The 21,653-nt window shown below is 34.2% G+C and overlaps 1 protein-coding gene across 1 annotated transcript in view; it reads left to right on the plus strand.

Annotated features, from left to right (window-relative positions):
• LOC143916820 (atrial natriuretic peptide receptor 1) overlaps window positions 1–21,653 on the plus strand; it is a 100,413-nt gene that overhangs the window by 67,137 nt on the left and 11,623 nt on the right. The window contains exons 4-9 of the mRNA XM_077438067.1: window positions 2,959–3,115; window positions 5,873–5,992; window positions 13,116–13,225; window positions 13,315–13,503; window positions 18,368–18,503; window positions 19,708–19,950. Coding sequence (XP_077294193.1) covers window positions 2,959–3,115; window positions 5,873–5,992; window positions 13,116–13,225; window positions 13,315–13,503; window positions 18,368–18,503; window positions 19,708–19,950 — 955 coding nt within the window. The remainder of the gene's footprint in view (window positions 1–2,958; window positions 3,116–5,872; window positions 5,993–13,115; window positions 13,226–13,314; window positions 13,504–18,367; window positions 18,504–19,707; window positions 19,951–21,653) is intronic.

Below are 21,653 nucleotides of genomic sequence, written 5' to 3' on the forward strand. Positions count from 1 at the left end.
TAAGCACAACGACGAATTCGATCAAACATACTATTCCCAAACAATGGAGAACGTTTAAATATTTAAAAACGGCTCCAGTATACAAATCTCAATTATTGACATCTCGTAATTTGTGCGGTTTTGCTATCTCGTCTGCATGTCAGCATTTTTGCGGACATCTGCAGTGTAAAAGGTTTCCCTTAGGGACTGATAACATACACTCTGAAGTAAAGTCAAGACTTTACGATTTTTCATAGTCGTAAAGTCTCATGGTAACCGATCCGTACAGATGCGAATATCGACGTGTTGTTTTGAACCTACCGTGCATTCCGCTGAGTGATCGTGAATCGTTAACCTTTAAAACTCCGTAGGCCAGAATTGTTGACCCAAACAATATTGCTAGGCGGCTCCAAAGGCTAGACAGTTTCTTTCAGAACAAGCATAAGCTTACTTGCCAATTACTTACTGAATTCTACTATTTATACTATTATATATTGTATATAACTGTTTCAATGTCCTTTCCAAATCAATATTTCTAGTTAAATAAAATGTGTTATAAAAGATGTACTTTTAGCTTTTGAAATTCGCTAGATAATTAATTACTACTTATTTTAAAGCTATAAAAAATCACAACTAATATATAAAAAGCATTTGACTACTGATTATGTTACTAACTTTTGGCACATTAATACAAAATTTTGAGTTCAATACTTGCGCTTTTTTTATACGCTTATATCTCATAAACGAGAAGAAGCCGCATAATTAAAAAAAATCATTCTCATATTCAAATTGTGGGCCAGACTTAGTAAAGATTAGTTAATCTTCGCTCCGGTAAGAAAAAAAATATTTTTTTTGTTGATCAGCGTAATTTTTTCGTGAAACTTAATCTTTGGCTCTTAGTCTTAGAAATTTATACATATATTTCTTAACTCGATGATAGATTGATGAATAAAAATTGCATCACACTATTTGTTTTATACATACATATTAAATTGACCGTATTAAATATACGTTGCCGTAGGCCGTAGGGTCTCTGAGACCGTGACGATAAAGTTTTAGGGTTAATAAAGGTACTTTTACGTTACGTAAAAACGGCAATGTTTACGGTCCTTTATTCGCGATGATTGTTCCCGCGGGTGTATTCATAACCCAATCGTACAAAAAAATTATTGATCATCCTATTGTATGCGAAAGTCGAACAAAAAATAAAAATTGACAATGCGTTGTAAAAAGCATTAGGTATAATAAAATTAAAATAAAAATACATATATATATGTGTATATAATGGGACGTTACTGAATACGGTCGTCGAAATGGAGTAAAAAAAAAATAAGACAAGCAAATAAAAAAGTTGTTTCAGAGCACTTAGCGTTATTCTTCTGGTTGTTGGGAGTGCTTAATAGGCGCTCGGGGACATGCAATCGTATGATCTGTCCACAAATTAGGTCTAAAAGCTTTCTGAAACGTCCTGTACAATTTGTAGTTATTCTGTGAAACGGTTCATTACAGAATTGGCACTCAACCATTTAACAATCGCCCACCTCTCTATCCGTGCAACATTTCCTTTCAAGGCCGTGCGAAATGCAATGGGAAACCACTTCAGTGCATTTTTCAGAGCTACATACATATGTATGTAGAACATAAAAAAAATCGAAAAATAAGTTAATGGCAATTCATCACTAATTTCATTTATCACATAGAGATGGCTAGAACAGCGTTTATCAAAATTAAAGCGGCGCTTAAAAACAAGCATCTCAATCTTTGTACACGTTTGAGATTCGCGAAGAGCTACATATGTACATTTGGACAGTTTTGCTACATGGATGTGAAACGTGGACTCTGAAGATCAGGATGATCAGCCGCATCGAAGGTTTTGAGATGTGGGTCTACAGGCGTATGCTGAGGATCCCGTGGACTAAAAAAGTATCAAATGAAACTGTCCTAGGCATATAGGGAGAGATAGGAAACTTGTTTCTGTCATCAAGGGGAGAAAGATGGAGTACCTCGGACACATGATATGGGGTCCAAAGTACAAATTTGTCCGTTTGATAACCGTGGGAAAAATAGAAGGTCGAAAATGGATTGGCGGGAAAAAGTTGTCTTGGCTTCGAAAAATGCGCATGTGTACCGATATGAGCGCCGAAGAATTGTTCCGAGCCGCTGAAGACCATTGCGAATATCTGCAAATAAAATAAAATAAAATAATCCAGCGGATTAAGAATAAGAATTTCATTTAACCAAACAAAAGAAATAAAAAATCTAAACTTCCCAATCGTTTTATACTTTTGATCCTTAGTTTTTCTGCCCATTACGCTCCACATATTTTCGATTATATTAAAATCCGGACTATTTTAAGGCCATTCCACAGAATTGATTCCCAGGCTGCTTTTATTTTGTTCAAATTATATTCAATTAATTTAAAAAAAATTAAAAGTGCTCACAAAAAAATTTAAGTCAGAAATTTTGATTTATGTCTTGGCTACAAATTATCTTGGAAGACGGAACCTTCTACAAGTTCCTTTTCGCTTTCGAATATGGGGCTATGGGCGAAAACACACTGAGTAGTATGGGGCGTTACTTCCTTCTTTTTTGTAGTATTCCAGTAGAGCTCATTGGCCGGTAAACGTAGTCTAGAATCCTCAGTATTGTTTATGTACTGGGATATGGGATGAGGTGCATCCGCTCTAAAATCGCCAGACAAATTGAACGACAGATTAACGGACGGCTGCTTTAAATGCAATTCTCGTCTTCTCTAATGATAGATTGCACATCAGATGACGGGTAACCTTTCGATGTGCACAGATGCAATTATTAAAATGGTAATTATTAAAATTGAGTTGGATCTTTCAGACGAGTTTAATAAGGCAAGATTCGATATGTTTTCTTTCTAATTCTTTTAAATTCTAATTAACGGGGGGCAACGATTACATACATTAATTTAAATATTTACATACATTACGTATTTTTTTTTTATTTCAGCTGATATTCAACGATAAAAGTAATTATCCAACACTGACTCGCATGTCCTACTGCCAGTGCAGACTGAAGCTGGTCTTCGGCAGCATCTTGAGGCAGTTCGGGTGGGCGCACGTGGTTCTCGTACTCGACAGATCGGATCTATTTTCATTGACAATTGGTAAGTGAGCAAAAAAATGATGTAATGACCGGGGTTTGTTTATACATAATTGTGTGTATAAGGTTTTGTAAACTAAACATACATAGCTCATAAATATTTTTGCTTACGTCACGCGATGTAAAAATACGTACTTTTCATATTATCCGATTCCCGATTCCGATTTCGACTACGATGTTTTATTATTTTATTTTTATTTTTGATTGCATAATTTAATTGGCATAACCGATTCCCGATTTCTGTTTCAGTTCCGATTCTGATTAATTATTACTATACATATTGTAACTTTATTTTAAATTGTGTATCAATCCGAAAGCACCCGTTGAAATTTCAACGGGTATAATAATAACCATAAAGTTAAGTTATATCTTTGTAATATTTGGTTAATTTTGTCTAGCATATAATATGTATTGTTACGCGGTCGTAACGAACGCGTTAAAGAGGCGAAATGGCGATCGCATTATAAGCGTAATCTTCCGTGTATAACGAGGGAGCGAAAATGTGCCAGGAGGAGGGGGGGGGGGGTTGTGGGGGGAGGGGATAAAGAAGAAGAAAACGATAATATCGAGAGTCGTAAAGTGTGTTGATGGTATTCAAAGCCGAAACGTGAATGTCGCATAAAAGAATTTCATCAAAATTTCGGCCACTCTGTGCTAAATTACCAAAGGAGATTTACGATCGACGTGGCATTTATTGGTCATGTCTACAAAATATGAAAACGGTTTCCTGTTTCCGTCGTGATCGCTGTTCAGTTCTGCGATCAATTAGTGCAGTCTTGATGTCTACCTATAAATCGGATTATTTTGGTATTTTATGTATGTGTATTGTGGGTATACCTCACGGCACCGAAAGTGAAAAGGTCAAAAAAGCTAATATCGGAAGGCAAAGATCGAAAATCGAAAGATATTAAGTCGAAAGATCAAAAAAAAGGGTGCATGGTAAACGGTACTATGTACATATATATAATATATATGAGTGGCATGCGGTGAAATTATCTCTCTATTTGTCATACAGCCTTGTTTAATGTGCGCGCGCAGGCTACGGTAGGAAAAGCCTGTTCCTCTTGTTCCTGTTGTATCCTGCTCGCGCAAATTAAGTGTACGAAGGGGGGAGAGAGAGTTTTACCGCACGCCACTGATATATATACTAACTGTTTTTCATATGTATGCATGATAAACAAATATTTTCGACTTTTTCACTGTCGAATTTTTCACGGCCACCCGTATATTGTATATATGCATATATGTACTTTATAATATTCATACCTACGTAAATATATGTTATACTGTCAATGAATTGTTAAACACATTTTTCAAAAAAAAAAAAAAAATAGAATCCGTTTCCTTTAATAATAGAATATGAAGTAAGTCTTGCGACAAGCCAAAATTCAAAGATTCCTTATATTTTTTAAAATTATAATTCAATTGATACAAAAATTTCTTGTTAGTTATAAATACATATAACAGACTAGTGGTTTTACCCGGCTTCGCTCAGTATTTGTAATATAAACCGCATAAACATGACTAATCTTATAGTAAACATTTAATTCAATTTATTTGAATAGTTTTATTTTATTAAATTTATTTGAATATTCATTTATTTTTTATTAAATTTTACGTCACGGATTCTACCACCCAAACATTACATTAAACCTTACTTACAATACATACATACATACATTAAACTTTAAAAAGTCTCCTTCGTAATTATATATTACATTAACTATGATTTAATTTCTTTTAAATATACCTGCATATGTATATCTGATATATCGGTGCACTCCGTTTTACCAACTTGAGACTCGTTTTCAACTTTTTTTCTGCTTTAACAAGAGTTTGTAGTGTATACAAAAATGTTCTGATCATTCAAAGGCTTTTAAGGTATTAGCGCACCTTTAAAACATTTATTTACTACATATGTTACAGTGAAAGCATATTTCAAGTGAAAATATATTTCACTAGAGAAAATATATTCATCAAACAATGAATTTACAACGTTTAACTCTATAAATTTAACACTAACAACCCAATATTAAATTAATAGGGCTAACTTAATCTAATCCTTAAATAATACCAACCCTAACAATATAATCTTAAATGAATAAAACCAACCCTGAAAATGTAACTGGTTATGATTTCACTGAAAATATAATTTCACTTGAAATATAATTTCACTGTGACATATGTATATACAAACTAGACGACGAAATACATATATTAAATATATTTTATAGGTACATACATATATTGTTACTTTTGTTACTTTTTATTATTTTTTTTATTCTGCTTTCTAATTTTTCTGTTTTTTTTTTACTTGTATTATCTTTGTTAAATGTAGGCCATTGTGGCGCATTAGGTTCTTCCTGTAATGCCACAATGGTCCAAAACTATTAATAAATAATAAATATATACCAGGAAGGCCTAATAGGTAAACAGGACAGGACATTGTTTAAAATCGATGAAACTTTTCATCTAACGTTCCGTTCATAAATCAAAAGTTTTCCACTAGGTACAACGCAGAAAATCTAAAATTTTAATTTTTTGTTCAGGTCTTAATGTATGTATGTTCATTGATGATATGACATCATTCTTTGGAATAAAGCTTATTGATATTAAAAGTGTCATCAATAAGTACACACACACTCAGATTAATTTATGTGAAGAACAACTATTAGATTCAATCAGATTTATTAGTAAAGAAAATGGTGATTTCTTTTTTTTTTATTTGAAAAATGTTTTTAAACTTTTTTTTGTTTTACAGGACAACATTTGGAATACGGTCTGAGAAAACAAGGTGTTTTGAAGCATGTCGTAGATTTTGATGGAAGTGCAGAGGGAGAATGGGGTAATTATCTGACGGAAGTCAGTAAACATGCCAGAGGTGAGTGTCGTTACTTTTGTGATATCCCTGTAATATCTGAGCAAAATTTTGTGCCACAATATTAATCAATAATGAATGTGATACGTGATGAATTTTTAGAATTAATCATAGACGTGTCGCCAGTACATAATATACGAACCAAATCCCTTAACTCGAAACTAAATACAATATATACATACATAACTCCAAGCATACTTCCCATCAATTTTTGGGTTATTTTTAGACATTTAAGTATTGCTTAAATTATTATAAAAGCATTGTTCAACATAAACGTGTGCACGTAAAATATCGATCTGTATCGCATCTATATTGACGTCATTATTATCACTATCAATCCGAATGAATTTTTAATTTTTTTCACAATTTAAATGGTTCATTATTCGCATATTTATAAGACAACATCGTAATAGGTACTGGAATTTATTTATTTAAAAATACTTGGGATAGGTGGCATTAACTATGAACCCAAGGGGTTTGTTTGTTAATATGTACATACAATTATAATACAGTGAAACTAAGATAAACCTTGTAAAAATAATAAGCCGTTATATTTGAAACATGTTATTGTTAAACGTAAGGAGATTAATCATAGAACAATTATATTTTAATTGGTTATTTATAATTATATAGACTACAAGATCACCTCTCATTCTTCTCGTTTCCTAAGTGGAAAGATTTATTCTTTTCAATCTCATATCATATGAAAGTGATTTAAGTTCAGAAGGTACTTTTGTAAGTCTTCGTTGGATCTTTTCTAAACATATGTATTTTTTTTTTTACTATCAGGGTTCCAAATGAAATAAGCAAATTCTAGTTTTGGTCTAATATAGGTTTTACAAATATTGGCCAAAAGTCTGGCATCGAGACATTTAAAAAAAGCTTTCAATAACATACAGAAAAGAATAACAATTTTTAATCGGGCTTGGTGCAAACGATCGACAAGCGCCAGACAGACAGAGTGACGTGGGGTTAAAATAATAATCCAAATTAATTAATATTATTAATTTTTTGAAAATTTTGATCATATACAACGTATAATACCTACATACAAGTACAAGCCGCGAACTAGCTAAATCATATAAAGCTATTATAACAACGTGCGAAATTTATTTGCCTCGTGTATAACGAACGATTGATTAAACAAGTCTAGCATACATTAAATGTAAGAAATTATAATCGGATTATAAGTTCACGCGCATGCGCAGAAGGCTTAGCGCCTGTCGCAGATATAGTACCTGCAAATAGCCACAACCATTTTTCATTAGTTTTTCAATCTAAAAAAAATTATTTATGTACATATAATATATGTATGTGTACTGTGTAGCGTACGATAATACTGATCCATATTTGTATGATAGAAATTCATATATTTTTATGTAAAAATTAAATAAAGTGATACATTTATATATGTTAGAGTCAGAGTGAGGTTAAATTTGAAAAAATAATCTGTTAGCGTAGATGTAAAAGTGGCGTGCGTACGTTAAACGTAAAACGTTTTCTGAAATGACGATGAAGTGATTTATTAATGCCAAATTGGAGTGGTAGTCGTCTAGTATGTACTTTAATAATTTTAATTAGTTAGCAATAAATTTCCATTTGAGGGCGTGTGCGTACGGAAGTTTTAATATTATATATTATATATTACATATATGTATCTTTTGGGTCCATCCTGATTTACTTTGTCCAAGTACATATATGATATATAGATATTGTGGGTTTGGTGCAAACGATCGACAAGCGCCAGACAGACTGAACCACAGATTAACTGGATGGCTGCTTTAAACGCAATTCTCGACTTCACGAATGATAGATTGCACATCAGATGACGAGTAACCTTTCGATGTGCACAGATGCAATTATTAAAATTGAGTTGGATCTTTCTGGCGAGTTTAATAAGGCAAAATTCGGAACTAAAGTATCAGAAGCACAGAACGTATATAGAGTAGGTATGTTGGGACTTCGGTTAGATTTCACTTAGTGTAAGTGCGAGCAGTGCGCACGCATAAGGTACACGTGTCGTTAATCTGTGGTTCAGTCTGTCTGGCGCTTGTCGATCATTTGCGCCGCATCGTTTTTAATCATAGAATTTTTAAGAGTTGACCATTTTTAATCGCAAGGTAATAACTTAAAGATCGATGAGCTTCGACTGGATTAACCAAATTTGTGTCTAAATTATATGTGAATTTTCAATTATTGAATCCTAGATGAAGAATGGTACATTTTTACATTAATATGTACATGCTGTAGTATTTTTTTTTATATTTTTCTTTACTAAGTCTCATTTCATTTCATTTGAAGATGTGTAAATAGATTGAGTTTGAACTTATAATGTGTTATTAAAAGTAAATTGGCACAATTCAATTTCAAAATTCACCTCAATTTTTTTTTAAATTTTATATTATATAATTGAAAGAGAAAAATAAAACGTTGAGATTTGAAACATTTGAAAAAAAAATTACAAAATTAATCTCTTTGTTTTCATACGTGTAATATTTTGCCAAAACTTTTACAGTGATGATAATATAAAAAGGAAATAAGAAAATTCTTGTTGTTCAACTGAATGAATCTCATGAAAAATGTATTGTTCATAATAAAATACTTCATCTTTACGAGATGTTGTAAAATGCGTGTCTTTTTATGGCTCGCACTTTTCCTACTTCAAAAAAAAGTTGGAATGCGAGAATTACTTAAATTTTACAACTTTCAGTTAACCGGTAAACGATTGTATTTTTTAAGATTGATTAAAAGTATTCTTTTACTACAGCAAACTTGATTAACATGAAATTAAGTAGCCTAGAATGTATAAATTTGATAGTTTTTCATTGGCTTCTGAACGGAGCGATTTTTGATCTGTCGTAGCATATGTAGCTACGAAACACATTTATCGTAGTTGAAGACCCTAGTAGGGTTGTCAGGCTTCCCGATTAATCGGGATTGTCACCAGTCTTAAGTCTCGTGTACCGGTGTCTCGAACAAACCTCTCGGGACGCCCAAATGTCCCGGTTTACTACTTTTTAAATTCCTACTGAAGTTTTTAACTCAGAATTAACATAAACTAAAAACATGTTGATGTATGGATCAGACAGTCTGGTAAACACTGCAGCAATATTCAACAATGAACTATTTGTCTCTGTCTTATACTTTCTGGAGAACTATGTATGTGTAGAAGGGAGACAAAAATATGTGTATCAGGCATCAATCAATTTATCTTGAATCGATAATTTTCTCACACTCAGAATGATTCATCACATGAGACGCGGAATAGACACAGTCAGAACAGAAAGACTAAAAGATTTCTGTGATTTTGCTAACATATAATAAACATATATAAAAAACGACTGTCGCTAAATATGTATGTATGTATGTTTGTATGTTTGTGACGGACGATCAACCAGTATGGGGAACCAATCACAGCCGAGTAATCGGTCCCCAGAGCGCCGGGGGCGCTAGGGCGAAGCCTCCAGGGCGCCAGAGGTGTTGGGGGGCGCCGGAAAAGTCGGAGAGTGCGGGGGGCGAAGCCCCCAGGGCACACACACACATTCATTCATCATTTCGAACGGGTTGGATTGCTAAATGTATAATGTGCCACTTTTATTACGATTTATATTACGTCCGCGTGTGCCTATAAATTAAGTTAAATGATACTACATATAACTTTATTTTTATTCGTGTTTCAATTCCTTTTCGAAACCACCCGTTGAAATCAACGGGCACAACACATAACACAATCTACTCTTACATTAAAAAACTAGGTGGCTATCACTATTACCAGCAATAGAACGCACTTGAAAGCTATTTGGAGCTTTAAAAGATTTTTTTTAGCTGAAGAAAAAGAACCAAAAACCTTATAAGATTTTTTGACTAATCCTCTCAGTGAAGTCTATCTTTGGTTTCTTCATTGTAATTGGAGCACTCTTCATTTACATATATTAAAAATAGAATGGAAAAAAAATCAATTATAGATTATCACTTCGATTGAAAATATATCTATAGAAAAGTCAAAGATCTGATATTTTTTTTGTCCCAGTTTGACTTGCATGAAATCTGACAATCCTACCCATGAGAAACTTGACAAATTTATCACAAACTTAAGCTTTTAAATTTAGACCAAACTTAAGCCTCTGTGGAATTCAAAGCAAATTCCACGACTGGAACATTCCTGGTATAGTATTGCGATAGTTCAAATATCATACATACAGCCGAATTCATTTTCAACGAGGTGTTAGCTCAGTCGCTGGCTTTGTTGCGGAACAATGAGGCAAAAATAAAGAGAGGAAAAGCCACACAAGGAATTCAACCACACGTGTTTGTAGTTACATACATACATACACATACACACGCATCGCTTTACAAGATATTACATCCTTGATATCCCTTTGATGTGATACGGTCGCCCTTTATGCCAGGACCCACGAGCTCGTTATGCGGGTCAGCGAAAATGAGTGAACAGACCCAGATTCAACTTTTCCCCTCACAACTATTTTTTTCACACCACGGCTATTACCAATATTTTTCGTGTCTATAATTGTCCGGAATCATCAGATCGTTTGTTTATATTGATTTCGTCGAATTATTCTCACGAAGGCCTTGGCTTTCGCGTAAACAAGGTCCAAAACGTGTCCCACGGGTGTTCATAGTGTGTACGACTCAATTGCTAAACTTTGATTTCATTTGTGCTCGTAATGTTTTTTTGGGTATTTCGCAGTTGTAAACTCGTTTTGTTTTAATTGGGTATTACATTTGACATTTTCAGTGTTTTGTAATTGGACGTAATTAGTTTTGTGTAGTGGATAATTACTCTGAGCAACAAAAAATCACGGTTTTTATTTACTTGGAGCGGAGACTAATCAATCTTACTAAGTTTGACCCACTAAATTTTCGACCATTGTGGCGCATAGGGACTCCTGTGATGCCGTAATGGTCCAAACTTAAACTTAAATAAATAAAAAAATTCAAATTATTTTTATTGGCTTGCTTTCCTTTAAGAGATAATATGAGCATTTAAAAAAATGTGAAATTTTTACAGATTTTTGACTTTTGCATTATTTAATTCAAAATGTAGTATTGTTGTGCCAAAAGTGAGTATTGGCATTAATAGTCTGATGTTTTTCTATGGATTGTAATTTTTTATTGCTTTAAAATACGTATAATTAATTATTTAGGGAATTTTAAAAGTCAAAAATATATATTTTTTCACATTTTTTTCCGTAATATTATGAGCTAATTTCGCCACGTTTAAAATATTGGTTTTCAATCTTAATGTTTTTTTATTTTATCTGAACGTACTAAATTCATGCGATAAATGAATTAAGATTACAATATTGAAAATTCTAGAGGGGTGCGTGAGATTAAGCGAGTGGATAAGCTAGCGTGAGCGAGTGAGATGGAGTGATGCGTTCTCGGTTCTTCATCTCGCTCTTACATCAAAACGGTCAAAAACGGCAGCATTTTTTTAACTCAATTTAAAATCGTTTATCGCTCGAATTAGTACGTTTCGATAAAACAAAAAAATGGAATGTGAAAAATTTGCTAAATTAGTTCATAGTATTACGGAAAAATGTGTTAAAAAACGGATATTTTTTACTTTTAAAATTCGCTACATAACTAATTATAAGTATTTCAATGCATTAAAAAATTGCAATCAATAGAAAAAAATATTTAACTATTGATTCCTATACTCACTTCTGGTACAGCAATACAAGATTTTGTAAAAAATCTGTAAAAATTGCCCATTTTTTTAAACGAGAGCAAGCCAACAAATGTCATATTCGAATTTTGAGGACTAAGCTTGGCAAATATTGATTAGTTGTCGCTCTGGTAATTTTTTGTTGCTCAGTGTCATTTACGTAATCTTTTGACATCTACAAATTTGTACAATCATATACAACTTAATTGAGCAGGACCAGCGAGGGGAATCCCGGGTCCTGGGAAAAATATTACTGGATCCTATAACAAACTAACTTTAACTGTATATGCAAAAAATCTGACAGAACTATGTATGTATTAGAAAAATACCTATATATTGGTTGCTATCTTTTAAAATAATTAAATAAGTAAGTATGATATAACAGGTACGATTTCCATGGACACAAACAAGGCGTGGTTTGAAAAATAATAAACATTTAGCATTGAATAAATACATGTATTTTTATGTAGAATAATATAAAATATCAATATCGGTCAGACGGATGTCCCGACATGGGGCCCCTCAAGTAGTCTGGGCCCTGGAACTTTACCCCCTTTTAGTCATGAGTATGTTTATTGTCGTCTACCGTCTTTACTGTTGACTTTATTGTTGAGATGGTTTTTTCATTTACAGGATATATTTATGTACAAATATATTTACTATAATATATGCAACAAAAGAAATATTATATTTGAACTGTCCTACCTCTTCATATGATGTAGTGGGAAAGTAGTCTTTTTTGAAGCGAAAAAAGTTCATTATTTTTCCAGCTGCCGCGAAAAAACGTGCGTGTCAGTAATCTCCTCGGAAAATCCACGATAAATTCGCGAGAGAGAATTCACATTATTCGGACTAGTGGGAGGAAAGTCCAAAAGGTCAACTTAACATCGATTTTTTTTCAAATTTTCATCTGAAAATTGACAAACGATGAACCACATTTAATATCTAAAAATAATCTATCAAAAAAAAAAGATTCGGTAGAGATTTAACAAATTGAGCTCACCTTCAGTTTGGTTTCGACCACACGTTTTCTTTCCATTTTTCCCATTTCGCTATGAATCGTGACGAAAATTCACGAAATAAATAACCAGAGGGGTTCAACTGGATAACGGTGAAAACATTTTCGGCAAATTCTTTCATGGCACCTTTTCGCGAATGTAAAACTGATTCGGTGAAAGTTTTATGTGCATATGTACAGTGGCGATCTCCAATACAGTTTATCGTCTGCTTTGAAACGAAATTGATAGGTTCCTTAATTAGACTTAACTATTGATTTTTCGGAATGACGACGGACAATTTGACACCGATCACGTAAGTAGCTCTCGTATTGCCAAAGTGTTTACCCACTCGCGATAAGGATAGGATTGGGCCTAAAAGCGTGCTTATCCGAAGAAAAAATACCACCGATTTTTCATCAGTATTGTGTGTTTGTTTTAGTCGTGGTGTTGAGCATCAGACCAGACATGATTAGGCCGTTGCTGCTGAAAGCCCACACTATGGGAATGACCAATGGCGATTGGACTTTTCTAGACGTGGAAATATTCCAGGTAACTTAGTAAACGTCTAGAATTAGCACATGAAGTTTTGAGTAAATTAAAAAATGCATGTACATACATATGTCATTTCCAATTTGCAGAGTGCCTATTCTGGAGATAGAGAATGGGAAAACAAAGATGGCAAAGATGAAATGGCAAAAGAAGCTTACGAATCGTTGCTGAGGGTATCTCTATTACAACCGACTACTGATACCTTCTACAATTTTTCTTTAGAAGTTCAAAAAAGAGCCGAGAAAGAGTATGGATACAAATTCGAAGAAAAAGAACAGGTAAAGAATACTTATATTTTTTAATGTTGCAAAATGAATTGCATGTTGCAACTTCAGTAGGTCTGGACCGCTTCTAGATCTAGAAGTAGAACTACTGTATATGGTATCCGGACAAAAGCGCGCAGACACAAGCGCACCGACGTAAGCGCGCCAAAGAAAACTATAGAATTTGCACTATTACTTCTTGCACACCGAGCAAATTCGTTCTCAAAAAAGCTCGTGGGTAGAGGTACTATTGTACGTATACATATGTATATTGTAAAATTTAAAAAAATAATAAAATAAAATACTTACAAATCGATTTTAATGTTGACTATAAATAACTGGCTTTATCTTTCCGAAGAACCTTTGGTTTCTGATATTTTTCACGCAATCAGTATGTTTTACTTTCAAAACACTTTTAAAATAAAATACATGGAAATAAATCTTTGTTTAGTTTATTAAACATTGCGCCCCTATGTCGGCGCGCTTATGTCGTTACACCAGATACATGTATAAGAGTATAAGATAAAAGAAAAAGAGGAAATGTACATGAATGTATAAGATATGTATATGTATAGGAGCGAAAAATGCAAATTTTGGATTTCCCACGATTGACTCTTGAAAAACTTGCATCGTATCAAAGAAACATTAACAAAAAAAATTCATCGATTTTAAGTAATTAACCAACTTATCCAGTATCTATAAGTACAACAATATACTTGTCCCAATAATAAACACAGAAAGGTTGTTTTTATATAATTTATATATTTTTTCCCAGAGAAATTTATATATTTTTACTATTATTATAAAAAAATGTGCGTTAAATGGTCATAAATATATTGCAACTTAATTGTGTCAGTTATAATTAAAGCGCGGACCCAGACCGCGCCGTCTATTGTTCAATTATTGTAAATGCTTTGTAAAAAAGGTTCGGTACACCTTTAACAATGTATTTACAACATGTGAACAATGAACGGCGCGCTCTGGGTCCGCTCTTTAGTTATAATACGCAGACTTAGGCACAAAAAGTGGTTCATATTGCTTAATTCTTAGAAAAACTATGTTTTTTTTTCTCTCTAGATTTGAACACTAATGGAGCAATCTATTGTTTTTGCAAAAGCATCCGCGACTAGCCGCCCTTTAATAATAAGTTTTGACTGATAAACGAGAATTCAAAGATACTGATTTGGCCGAAACACCCATACAAAGTGGGCCAGACTTGGAATCGGTATTTTTTATAAAGGGAGTGGTTTTTTTTCTATAAGCTCATTATTTTATGATCCCCTTGTTGTTTTGATTATAAAAATGGATGTGAACTTCCTTTGGTATCTATCTTTATTTTAACCCCTTAAATCCCACGGGGCCGATTTGTCAGCTCCACTGGTATATGCAAAGAATCCCAGATATTTTATTACATGTCCGAAGAAGCATTTCGCAGCAATTTGTAGCGCTGCGCCATAAAGCAAGGTACTGGTACGCCAGTGGCTTACAGGATAAACAAACAAAGGTTATTTTTAGAATTTTTGACCTTTGAACTTCGTATTTACAAATAATATTCAATATCATTTAACACCCAAACTCAAAAATTACTATTTGATAACTAATTTTTTGTATTTATTCATTTTCATTTGCTTTACAACCTAAATATAAATATTATTTATTACACTATATGTATATCATGGAGATGACATCACAAAAAAAATAATATCGATAATTGAATTATCCGAGATAAATAATAAAAATAAAGACCCCCTTTTTTCGAAAAAATGCCTTGGGATTCTTCGCGTGGGTGACCGGAAAATGCACTCTTGAGACATCAAAAATTTCTAGTATGCTCAAGGAGAACTAACGCAATAGAATTCCACAAAAAAACGTCAAGGGGTTTTTGCATGTTATCTGATGATTTTTGTGGAATTCTGTTGCGTAAGCTCTTTTTGAGCGCCTTTGAAAATTAAGATTCCTCGAAACTGCGCCACTATTCAGTGCAATTTAGTGCATTTTTCCGGGAACCCTTCACATGTATCTCACAAAATACCTAATATTATCGCACACTGCCGTGTCGTGTCGGAGCAGTCGACGGACGCATAGTGCGGTCAGACCTTAAGAGGGCTGTACACCTGAAATCTTAATTTTGTTGCCGTTCCTTTCTTCGATATATATATTGAATGAATGTATATATTGAGTGAATGCGACAGTATATATCAATATATATATTGAGTGGATGCGACAGTTGCGCTTCCACCAGATAATACGTATTTTAAATCGACAAAATCGAGGTTTCGTATTCTCCTATTTTCTCCTCCAAAACTGGACCAATTTTTAATAAAATTTCATCATCGGTACGAGAAAGATATTTTCTGTGCAACTATTGGCGTATTTTTTTTTAAATCGACAGTTAAATAAGCACGCTGGACTCTTTTCGTGGGTGTAAAAAAGAGGCGATTTTATAGATGTTTGGCGGCTCCTAGCTCGTATAAAAAATAATTAATCAAAAAAATAAAACGATAAATGCACCCTAATGGTGGATATCCATAGCATATTAAAAAATAATTTCTCTGGTGCCATAATTGAGGAAGGTAGAAGTATAGTACGTTTGTATGGACAAGGCGCTGGTGTCCAGCCCTCTTAAGGGTGAAAGCACACAGAGGTACGCGGCATGTATTTTTTAATAGATAATTTTACACATAAAAAATGCTAGCGCGTATAATATTTCCTGCTGAACCCAGTCCAAAAGTCACCTCCTGGAGTGTTTTCGGTGATATTTTATCCTTGTATTGACATAGGTTTCTCCATATTTGAATAAATGTAGGAGAAACTTGTCGAAATAATAAGATCATATGAATTAACGATGAACTGAAAGAACGCACTTTCCAGCTGGAAGCCACGAGGAATAAAAAAAAACACGAGCCGGTGCCTCTCTGTATTTTCGCCCTAATACTGCCTCGAGCACGTATAACGTGCGTCGGGACCAGACCGGTGAGGGTTAAAAATAAGATAAGGATTTTCTGTAGACAATTTGGCAAATAGACCAGTGAATGATAGTTTGCTCCAGAGCATGGAATACGTGCTAAGTCTGGCGAAGAGGCTGCAATTAATTAGACGGCACGCTCGCGTCTTGTTTGCCGTATCAACAATATGGCAAAATTACTGCAAACAAAGCGTGCGTGAAACCGACTGCTCTAAACACTGACGTATTAATACCAATGTCAACCTTTTGCACGTGAATTTACTGTCAATACGGCGGACTTGAATTTAACGCGAAAAAATGGCATCGGCTATTGTTATGCCCATTGATACGTCAACGATCGGTTTTGAAACGGAATTGGTAATTTTTTGAGGAATCGATTGAGATTAAATGTTGGTTAAAGAATTGATTTATTTGAATGGTTAATAAATCCAGATCGACCGTCTCCTGTTTGAGTTTGCCAATTTATCTAATTGTTGTGACGGTTCCAATAAAACCAGTATACACCATCTCTCACAAATTTGACCGTGCCAAATTTGTTGATTTTTACTAACCTCTTCTTAGTTCGGAATCGATTTTGCCATTTTTACAAACATACATTTACACGTATGGTTAGATTATTTTTGTATTAAACATAAGTACTGTAGCGTCTGCTAAAAGGAGCCGCCGTTATAATTGGTTTTCGAGGATTATCTCCAGGCTAAGTGCAAGTAGGCTAAGCAATGACCCCCGAATTGGCCTATTAACGGCACCCGGTCCCTTCTCAGAAGTGACAGCGATAACGTGGTATTGAATGTCGTGGGAATAGATATCCGGGTACATGCCTAAACAATAGGGAAGTAATCGGACGTCAAAGATTCCCTGAGCGACCAGTCCTTTATAAGGAGGTACTTACACCATATCAAGATATTCTGAACGGAGCACTGGCAGTGCGTGCATCTCCTTAATCATCAATAAATGCTGTGACACGACTTTGGCCTTTTACTTGGATCCTCCACCCACCCCTACGCAACAGTACTACGTAACAATTTTTCAATCATAACAATACATAAAATACAATAGAGACATCTATGGACAATCAACAATTTTTGTATACACAGAAAAATTGTAAGAAACTTATTATTATGTATTGTATGTAGGTAGCATATTTATAAGATTCAACAAATTCGAAATGCTAATTACTTGGATTTGCGAGAAAATGAAGGGGAGGATACCAATTTATTGGATCCGTCTCAACAATTCCGCTAGAAAATTCGAAAAATTCTAACAGGAAACGGTCGATCTGTGTTTTTAATAACCACAAGACTTCACCAGTAGCGTATTTGGCCGGGTATATTGTTATTCTACTGGTATATTGTTACATAACTTAACATAGCTTAACGTCCGAGCTATGCTGCTAAGCCAGCAGCATAGCTCGGACGTTAAGCTTCTGCTTACCGTCAAGAAGGTGCCGGGTTCTATCCCTGAATGAAAATGAATTTTTCAGAGTATGCTGTTGGTCAGACCTGGATTTGTGATTCCAGGTTGATCGTTTCCTATCAGAGTTTGCCAATTTTCTCTGATTTCATTGTTGAAACGGTTCCCGGAAAAAAAAATTGGCTAAAAATCCTTCCTACCTACTATGTCACCACTATTTGAAATTTGATGGATGTACAATAAGAATTTATGTACAATTCATAGATGTCTCGTTAATTTGCGAGTTTTTTCAGTGTCTCGCAATTCAACGAATTATAATAAAAAATGCTGCATTTGTATTTGTAATTGGCCAGGAAGGCGCATTGGGATTTTCCTGTAAGGCCTTCCTGGTATATATGTAAAATAATAAAAAAATATCTACTGGCCGATCCATGTTTATTGTTATCCCGGTTTTTCATATATTGATGACTTTTCAATTGAGGTATCCTTACAATTTTGCAGGTTAACTTTTTCGTTGGAGCATTCTACGATGGTGTGTACCTTCTCGGCATGGCTCTGAACGAGACCCTCACCGAAGGTGGAAATATCTTCGATGGATATGCTCTCACGCGTCGGATGTGGAATAGGGACTTTCATGGTGAGTGTTTTTAATGGCGCCAAACTGGCCAAAATGATTTTTGTAGAGATATTTGTATTGGTAGACAAATAACTGGATGAAATGTCATCCAGATAAAACTCTCAGATCTGACGAAATTTTGTCAAATATCTTATTGGCGAACTTATTGTAGCGTGGACGTGTACGTGAGGGGTTACCAGATTGGATTGAAAGATTTCAGTAGTAGTGGTAGAGGTAGTTTAGGGCGAAATCACACACAGTGGGACATGGTACATAGTTTTTTTTAGATACTTTTAAACATGCGAAAAAAATGGACCTCCCTTGAATAAATTCATGCGATGCCCAGTACACAGCGTCCAAAAAAAAAGAACCCTGGGTGTGTTCGGTAAAATTGTATTCTTGTATTTATCCTTGCTTGACAGTGATCGATAACGGTTTTAAGAAATATAGGAGAACTTGTCGACGTACTACATACCAAATCCCGCGCTGTGTGATTTCGCCCTTATTGTTGTTCACTCGTCGGCCCGCAAGCTTCGAATGACATACGGATGAGAGCCACCTAGTATTTATACTTATATATTATTAGCGGTACTCTCCACACAGAAAGATCATTGGTCGATGGGTTGCGAGACCTTATTGGTTGTTGAATATGACTATTTTATACGCCGAGGCCTTTTTAGAATGTACATATATGTATATAGGCGAGATGAGGTGATCAGCGCTAGTAAACCAGTGATTGATGAGCGCCAATCACCTAATCTCTACGTTACATTATCATCATTGAAGTAGAATGGGTAGAAGCGCTCTTAGCTTCCAAAAATGTTGCTACAAAAACTCCGTGCAAACGGAGAATTCGGCTGTTTTGCTCAGTTGATTGTTAAACTCTGTAGCAGTAGGATCTCTTTGAAATAGGCTCTACTAGTGAAATTGTGTGGTAGTATTAGTTCGACAAAGTCCGAAAATCTGTATGTGCCCGTGCGTCCATAAACGTCAAGGGACGATAAGGGACGGTCACTTCCACGAATTTTTTTTCCTCACTCTTTTGTCTCTCTTCTGACTTTCCGTCTCTCTCTTCGATGGCTCGCTTTTAAGCGATACTTTTGTTAGGAATGACTATTCTATACATTATACTTCAATGATTATCATTGATTTTTCTAGATTGTCATTAAAATTTCACCTGCAGGACACATTTTTTGTTGTTGATAATAATATTAAATTTGCACAGGTATTACTGGTCACGTGCGTATCGATCACAATGGAGACAGGGATGCTGACTACTGCCTGAAGGACTTGGATCCCACGACGGGTGTATTCAAGGTCGTAGCTCATTACTACGGTGTCGGAAGGACGTATGCGCCAGTGGACGGTCAGAGCATCCACTGGCCAGGTGGAAGACGTTCCCCTCCTCCAGACATACCCAAATGTGGCTTTTCGGGAAACAATATCGATTGTTTCCCATTCCAAAACGGTATGCTATCATAAGTTGGTCGATCTGAGTGAGGCCATTGCAATAATAACAGTTCACATACAGTATTAGGCCTGATCCTTGCAGTAAATCGGACTCTAATCAACAGATTTTAGCTTGCGTGTTTAACCACTGAAATTGCTACACTCGGATATTGTATGTAGATATTGGAAATCAAGTGGTGGCTTGAGTCTGATTGACCGAACGTTTTCTAAATTAATAATTCTAGGAACAGGCCTGCTGTAATTGAACTCGATCGCGAGACAATGGGGGGTATTACACTATCAATACGGATCGTGATTCCAGTATCGCCGATTTCACGATACTAACCTACATATTACACTATCTATACGGATCGCGTGATAATATTGATAGTGTAATATTTCCTATTTAAATATCGCTATTTTATTGGTCGTTATGTTTAATTGCCTTACTAGTTTCGATCAATCATAAAGCGCTATTTCAATAGAAGTACATACATGACCTTCGTGTTTTTCAATGATTTAAAGTGTATGAATCTTTGTATCTTTAAAATTTAATTAAAAAAAAAACTAACAATAAATTATAAGCACATATTGAATAGTATAATAGCATCAGTCACATGGTTGAGTTAATTTGCTCTGAGGATGTAAAAAAGCATTGAAAATATCAATATTCTGTATTAGCTCAAAAAAAAAGTTTTTTTAATAAATTTGTAATGGAGAAGAAATACACCATGAGTCTTATGGTGCGTACGCACCAAGCCAACGAACGGCCCACAGGCCAACTTTTAAAACCAGTAGCGTACAAAATATCGAAATAAAAATTAAATTTAAAAATTGAAATTAAATATCAAAATTAAAATTATTATTATTATATTAAAATTAAATTTAAGTATCAAAATAAAATTATAATCATCATATTAAAATTAAAATTAAATATTGAAAGTTAAAACAGAACATGCACAATTTAAATACATTTTCGAGATTGCCCTAAAATTAGATCATCAACAATCACATACAGGTAATCCTCGAAGATACGCACTAAGATCGAAAAAAAATCAAAGAATTATTATTTTTACTTCCCCGTAAAGCACAGCTACTGAGAATATATCATGTATTAGTATGGGTGATCCAACGATTTTTGCTAACCCGGGGTGTTGTCGAACAAATCAAACGGATTTTTTTATTCTTCAATTGTTTCTGTCGTCGAAATAAATCAAGTAATTAAATCATTTCAGAGGTAAAATTTATCGGATAATGTGTGAATATTAATTTTATTTCGACGAAAGAAAAAAAAGCCCTTTGACAAATCACCGACAACCGACACCGCGTTTTTTTATGAATTGATTTTTTTTCTCGATCATCGACGTCGAAATACAGTAACATATTGTGACGACTTTAAAAAATTATATCAAGATTTCTTTTCGCTCGTAAGCAGAGAAATTATAATATTTCTCTGGTTTTAAATGCGTATCGTCGTAATTCAAAACATCAACGATGATCTAATTTTAGCTCAATCTCGCTCTTTAGCCTAATTTTGATATTTAATTTCAATTTTTTAATTTAATTTTTATTTCAATATTTTGTACGCTACTGGTTTTATCCTGCTGATTAAAAAAGTTGGCCCAAAATCGTCGTTGTTTTAGTCTGTAAGCACCATTAAATATACATTATATATGTACACTTATTGGAATAGCGATCAATTGAAATGTCCTCCAACAAAAC

The sequence above is a fragment of the Arctopsyche grandis genome, chromosome 9 (assembly GCF_051622035.1).
Source record: "Arctopsyche grandis isolate Sample6627 chromosome 9, ASM5162203v2, whole genome shotgun sequence".
In the NCBI taxonomy this organism is placed as follows: domain Eukaryota; kingdom Metazoa; phylum Arthropoda; class Insecta; order Trichoptera; family Hydropsychidae; genus Arctopsyche; species Arctopsyche grandis.